Source organism: Diabrotica undecimpunctata, chromosome 6 (genome assembly GCF_040954645.1).
Source record: "Diabrotica undecimpunctata isolate CICGRU chromosome 6, icDiaUnde3, whole genome shotgun sequence".
Lineage (NCBI taxonomy): Eukaryota > Metazoa > Arthropoda > Insecta > Coleoptera > Chrysomelidae > Diabrotica > Diabrotica undecimpunctata.
The window spans coordinates 121,916,470-121,923,641 of NC_092808.1; the positions used below are offsets into that span (position 1 = coordinate 121,916,470).

Below are 7,172 nucleotides of genomic sequence, written 5' to 3' on the forward strand. Positions count from 1 at the left end.
TGTATCCCTGTCTTAGATGTTTGATAAATTGGTATGCGCGATTAAAATCCGTATAAACTATAAACTGCCAAGTGTCAATTTTTTGTTTATTGTTTGGATGTTTGGCTGGTAATTGCTGTTTTACCACTTTTGCGTAGTAAAACAGCAGAAGGGATTATTTCCGCATGGGAAATAATCCCTTCTCCTGCTTTCAATTATTTAGTTTATTATGGATAACGTAGAAGAAACTATGTAGACTTAGAAACTTATGAAATGTGCAATTAGACATTCTAAGGTAATTGCAATATTTGTCAACATCGTTTAGCTTAATTTCCTGCAAGAGTGCAATCAATAGATTATTAAAAGCCCCTTGTGACTTTTTTTACTTAAATATTTAACTAATCCAATATTTTCTTTGTCGAATTGTACGTTTTGTTTTTTTTTGCGAATTAAAAGAAGCACACATAATAATAGCGTTTTATTAACTTTACGACCATAGCTTATTTTTCTTCGATTAAAATTCATGTTTCAATAAATTGAATGTACCTACAGAACTATTGGAATACAATTAGGTTACAAAACATCCGTTTTATCGGAAAAAGTTAAAATAATTTTATCTTTATCCCATGCGGAAGCGTAGTTAAAAATTTCGGATGAAATTCGGCGCGAAAACATTCTGATTCGATTCTGACCAATGAGAACACTTTCGGATCATCGTGTCGTCGGAAATCTGATATGTGGGACTCCGCCTTTAGAATCTATGGAGAGGGCATCATGTGAGATCATGTGACTAAAAACGACCTCACTTCGGCCATTTTGTTAGATTGTTTTGACGGATCGTATATGTTTGTTTACGTTTGTTGTTTTGATAGAGTATAAATTCTTTGGTATAATAATGGGTTCTTGTTCTCAACGTAGTTGCAGTAGCAGAAGCAATATTGATAAAAAATCTTCAGGAATATCCTTCCACAGGTTAGTATACAAATATATAAAACAAAGTAATGGCCTGTACTTCAGAGAATAAATTAATAGTATTCATAAAAAATCTTACAGTAACTTAGAAAAGTTTCTCCATTAATTTTTCAGTCATTATTGAATATTTGTAAAAGTTTCCAAAGTAGCAATTAAAACATCCACTTCCAATAAAATATAAGTAATGAATACACAGAATATAAAGCTACTAATAAACAATTTGTAAGCTTTTTATAATATTTTTTAGTTCAATAATCATGTTTTTTATTTAAAATAAAAATTTGTTATTAATACTTAGTGATGCATATAATTGTATTTTTAGGTTTCCAAAAGATCCTGAAAGACGCGACATATGGATCAAATTTGTTAACAGAGGAAAATGGAAACCAACTAAATATAGTGTTTTATGTTCAAAACATTTTTTAGAAAAAGATATTGATAGAACTTCACTTTCTTCTACTCGTTTGAAAGACACTGCTGTTCCAATAGCTTATATCACACAGGTAATATGCTAAACCTACTTAATAGTAGTTATTAATTAGGTTTAATAATAACTCTTATTAATTAAAATTAATTCTAACTCTATGGTAATTGTATACTCTGTGTATTTGTATTTGTTGGTATTTGTATTTGTATGGGTTATCTATGATCTATGTTCATTTCATTTTGTTCATTGTTATTGTATAATCAAAGAATATATAAAAATGCGCTTCTAAATTCTTTGTTATTATATTATTATAATTACTACACTATAATTATTATATTTTAATTCAAGATGGAATGTAAGGAAGATATGAAAGATTATAGAAACGAACAAATATCAACCTGTATTAAAGATGAAACGGATTCTCTAAAGGAATATAATATAAAAGTTCAATCTGAAGTAGAGGAAAACCACTTGAAAAGCAGTAATGGACAGGAATATGTCTTACATGAGGATTTTTCAGATGGTATTAAAATAGAAAACAATATATTAGATGATTTAACTAATGAAATTAAGGTTGAAATAAAAAAAGAACTGGAAGAGTATAGTATGGGTAAGAAATTCATTTTTTTATATCTTTAGGGATCTAGCTGATGGGGATATAGCAGAGTGAAACCAAATTTAAGAGCAAAATTTAGACATAACAGATATTATAATTATGTATATCTTACTTTTTGCATTTCTTTAGTTCATCACAATGTAGGTGATCTGTATGTTAGGTGATTTGATTCATGGTTGAATGTCTAAAATTGCGTAAATTAATGTTTAAACATTTTTAATCAAGTTAATTGAAGTTTGCTGGGATAATACAAACTCCCTCTTAAGTTATAACGTTTATCTCTGTTTTTATCTGCCAAGAAGTTGTAAGTTTATCTTATACTCTACTGAAATCAGTCCCCACTGTCTCCTAAATTGTTTGCTACATTGGTCAAATTTTGACTTCAACAACAGGCAGTGGCTGTTTAATTTTCGTAACTCAACAAAACAAATACATTTGTTACTGGCTTACATTGTTGTTTATTTTCCATCCCATTTCAAGGCAAAATGTTTAAACTGTAGGCTGCATGTGGAACATTAGAAACTGACTACTTTTAACGACTAATGATATATCGTTAACAAATATATTAAATAAAAGAGACCTAATATGAGACACCTGAGGTGACAGACACTTGCTGAGACAAATAATGTCCATATTTTACATACTGTCATCTACCAGACACATAATTAATTATCTACTTAAATATTTTACATCCAAATTCATAGCCTTGCAATTAAGCAATAAGCAGGTTATGTTTGATCACATTGAAACTTGATCAAAGGCTTTAGAGGTCTGTGTAGGATAGAGTCAACCTGACCTTTATGTTCAACTGCATTAGCAATAAAATTAGTAAACATTACTAAGATGGTTCATGTAGACTTACCTTTAGAAAAGCCATGTTATTGAATATCAATTAAATCTTTACAATCCAGTGAAAAAAATTATTTACAAGATACTCAAATAATTTGGGTAATACTGACTGGTTACAAACAGATAATTTTCAATATTATTTTTATTACCAGACTTAAAAATTGATGTTAAAAAACTAGTTAAAAAAAAATCAGGAAATATACCGATACTATACTACTACTAATAAAAGTATAATGCTTGAGTATTATAAGCTTCTTTAAGCATATAAGTATCTTTAAAACATTATCAATTATGTCTCGATACCTCAATACATCCAATTATTCACATTGACCCTTTGCTTATAGTTAAAAATTGGGATCTGATTAGTTTTAGAATTAAAATATGTAGTTGAGAAAAAATTACCAAATAAATTAAATATGCCTTGACTGTTATTACCTATACCAAAGAATATAGACGCATATGCATCTATATGCTTTACCTATAATATCACCATATAACATACTAGAGGGCAGATTGTAACTTTTTCATTTGTTATTTATATATTTCCAAAAGTGTTTAGGATCAGATAGAATTCCATTCCCAATATTATTCAAATAGTCTATAATTCATTGAGAGGAGCCTTGTTTACATTTATTATTTAAATAAGGAGATCTGAAGTTATCATTTCTTCTTCCAAATAATTTATACTGCTTGTGTATCTTCTTTAAATATATCAATTTACTTAACTTACCATTAAATCAAACTAGAAACTAACTGTTTTTAATTTTTTTGTACAGAGCAAATAAGTCAAAACCTGTATATATATACTTACTTACTTATCAGTAGACCCATTTGTACCTTTCGGTGTTAAGCCGTTTATAATACAATTAATTAAATTACAATATTTTACAGTCTTCTGAGGTGTCCTAGCTCTAACGAACTTTCTCCATTCCTTCTATTGGATGCTATCTGTGTTGCTTCCTGCTAAGTCTTACCCTTACTCTGCAGTATATGCGAGATGTTACTGTTCCATTTTTAATGGGTCTTCCTCTTCTGTTCTTCCCTATTGGTTTGACGCCCACACTCTTTTTACTTGTCTATTATTGTCCATCCGGTTTAGATGTCTGAACCATGCCAATTTTTTCTCCTTGATTGAGTCGAGTATCAATTTGATTTTCTGATTTGATTTCTTCCGTCATGACGTTCTCCTTGGTGATCAGGGAGCCTAAGTATGTGAATTTGTCCACCACTTCGAAGGTAGAATTATCAACCGTGAATTGGTGGCCGATGTTTCTGGCTCTACTGTTGGGTGTTGATGCCATTATCTTAGTTTTATCTTCATTTACTTGCAGGCCCATATTTTTTGAGGCGTTTGACAAGGTGGTATACATTTCTTCTAGCTTGCGTGTTGTGCGGGCAACTAGATCAACATCATCTGCATATGCCAAAATTTGGGACGATTTATTAAAAATGCTTCCTCTGTTGTCTATTTGGGCATCCCCGACCGCCTTTTCCAGAGCTATGTTGAAAAGGAGACACGCCAGCGCATCACCCTGTTACAGCTTAACATGCGTTTCAAATGCCTGTGATTGTTCGCCCTGTATTTCGACTTTGCAAACAACTTTACGCATTGTAGCCTTAACCAATCTTATCAGTTTATCGGGAATGTGGAATTCATCCATGGCTTCATACAATTTATTTCTTAGGACACTATCATAGGCCGATTTAAAATCTACGAAAAGATGGTATGTGTCGATATTGAATTCATTGGTTTTTTCCAGTATTTGCCTTAGCACAAAGATCTGGTCTGTTGTTGATCGACCAGGCCTAAAACCACTTTGATATTCGCCAAGAAGCTCCTCTGAATATTCACTCAGGCGACCATATAAAATCCTCGAAAATATTTTGTATGCGGTATTAAGGAGGGTTATTCAGGGGATTAGTCAGAGTAGCACCTCCACATTTAATAAGTTCCGCGGATATACCATCACTTCCTGGAGATTTACTATTTTTTAGGTGTTTTATTGCATCCCGTACTTCCTAAATTAATGGAGGCTCCAATGGTGTATTGTTGTTTGCTCCTGGGGGTGGTTGATTTGGATCTCCTACTAGTAAGTAGTTCTTTATAGTGTTCCACCCACCTTTTAAATACTTCTTCTTTTGTATTGAGTATATGCCCCTCCTTATCCTTACATAGTCCGATCCTTGGTTTAAATTCTTTTCTTGCTTTTGTTAGATTTTTATAGAATTTTCTTGTTTGATTTTCCTTTTTTAGTGCCTCAAGTTCTTCCAATATTTTATTTTCATAAGTTCGCTTTTTTTCTCCGATGGATGTACTAAACATTTACGTTTTCTATTTAAAAACTCTTTGAAAATATATTTAAAAATCCTTTATAAAAGGTATATAATTCAGATAACCATCTCGTTCAATACTTGGTGGCGTTGAAAGTGATTACATTGAGGCAGTTTTAAAATATTAAGCTGTTATCGATTAAAGTAATTCTGGATTATTTTAGTTACAAATTGTTGTTTATTAGTACTTATCTAATACTGTGCAATTTTAGGTTAAGTTAGATAGACTATAATGCCGGACTGTGCTGTGGCTACTTGTAAAAATTCAAACAAAAATACAAAAGGTATGGATGTGAAATACTACAGATTTCCTGCAAATGAAGATTTATTAAAAGGGTGGATAAATGCTTGTCGGAGAGAAGATAAAATTAATTTGAAAAATGGTTAGTACATTTAAAATAATAATATAATAAAATAAACGGAAAAATCTAAAAATTGTATCTACAAAATTAGGTCATTATAACAAAACTTCTGTTGAATTTATAAACTTTAAGCTAAAGATGTTATTTATTTATAAACATATGTTTAAAGAGAATATATATGTAGTTATGCTTTCTGCAATATTAATAACACTTTTTTTTCAAAATTTGTATACATACGTGAAATTTGTATACATATTTATGCGTTAAAAAATTCCATGTTGTTTAAAATATTTATGTAGATTTACAATTATTATTTTATAAGATATGCTTACAAAATGAGAAATTGGGGTCCAACTGACCCCCGTTGTTTTATCTACTATGCAACCTCACGTCCTATCTTTATAAAATAGTTCAAAATAGTTTAACATCTAATTTAGTAGTTTTTTATCCATTTGTTCTTTATTTTAACATGAATTTGTTCAAAATATTTTGAGACAAGTAGCTTTCAGATATCTCTTAATCACAGATTGTTGCAGTACAACCCTAAAAACGCTTGCTAGAATATCATTAACGTTATTTTGCAGTTCTTCAATTCATTTGGACAGTTTTGGAACAAGTTTCATGCCAGATTTACATTCTTGGCACAAAAATGATAAGAATATGGTTCTTCTTCAATTCCATAACCCTTCTCTAAGGAGAAAAGACCAGAGCAATAAGTATCTTTGTGAACTGGCGCTCACAGTGATCACAATAAAGCATTTCTTCTTCAGTACCATCTTTATGGTGTTCTATACACTACATTTGCCTATTTCAAATTTTAAACCTCGGTTGTGTAAAGTAAAAGTCCTCATTGTATACTTCATATACCATTTATTTGACATAAATTGTAATTTGGATTTTATTTTAGAGGCTGAGATGAAGGAGACTTCAACGAAAACTACAAAAACAGATGCTCCCAAGAGATATTCAAATCGTAATATTAAAGCAAGACAACACAAATGTGAAATTTGCTTTAAACAATTTTCTCAAAAAATTTCTGTAAATAAACATTGACAGTTCATACTGGTGAGAGACCTTATAAATGTGAAATGTGTACTAAGGTGTTTACTAATAAAAGTGGCTTTAAACAACATATGAGAATTCATTCTGGGGAAAGACATTATAAATGTGAAATTTGTGACAAGTTGTTTAATGTAAAAAGTATTTTAAATAGTCATATGAGAGTTCACACTGGTGAAATACCTTACAAATGTGAAATTTGTGATAAGTATTTTACCATAAAAGGTAATTTAAGTACTCATATCGTCGGGTTAGTGCTTATTTGTTCCATACCACATTTTCTACTTTTTCGGGTTAGAAGTTGTAATGAAACATTGCCAACATAATAATGTATATAATTTGGCCCTCATAACTCTAACAGCCAAGACTGTTCTGTAATACCGTTGTAACTTTGTGCCATATGATTATTTTATGGGTTATTTCAGTGCTTAAGTGTTCTATATGCAAAGGCCAATAGGAAGCCAGTATTTCACACGCGCATTCAATGCTTCGGTGCTTGTTTGTGCCATGCCAGTGTTATATGCAGTGAGTTGAGGTTAACGTGTCTTACTTCTTGTATGGTGGCGACTGGATGTGA

At 30.9% G+C, this 7,172-nt stretch overlaps 1 protein-coding gene across 1 annotated transcript; it reads left to right on the forward strand.

The window, feature by feature from the left end:
- Positions 1 to 715: 715 nt before the first annotated feature.
- Positions 716 to 6,666, forward strand: LOC140443802 (THAP domain-containing protein 1 A-like). The gene is made up of 5 exons (XM_072535258.1): positions 716 to 951; positions 1,274 to 1,454; positions 1,727 to 1,988; positions 5,387 to 5,557; positions 6,444 to 6,666. The coding sequence occupies exons 1-4, from the start codon at positions 875 to 877 to the stop codon at positions 5,389 to 5,391; spliced, it is 525 nt and encodes a 174-aa protein (XP_072391359.1). The 5' UTR covers positions 716 to 874; the 3' UTR covers positions 5,392 to 5,557; positions 6,444 to 6,666.
- The last annotated feature ends 506 nt before the right edge of the window (positions 6,667 to 7,172 follow it).

Bases quoted from the DNA above. Each gene is read 5' to 3' on its own strand.
- LOC140443802 (XM_072535258.1), top strand. From the start codon at position 875: ATGGGTTCTTGTTCTCAACGTAGTTGCAGTAGCAGAAGCAATATTGAT. The intron at 952-1,273 runs GTTAGTATACAA...TTGTATTTTTAG, and splicing joins TCAGGAATATCCTTCCACAG to GTTTCCAAAAGATCCTGAAA. The intron at 1,455-1,726 runs GTAATATGCTAA...TTTTAATTCAAG, and splicing joins CAATAGCTTATATCACACAG to ATGGAATGTAAGGAAGATAT.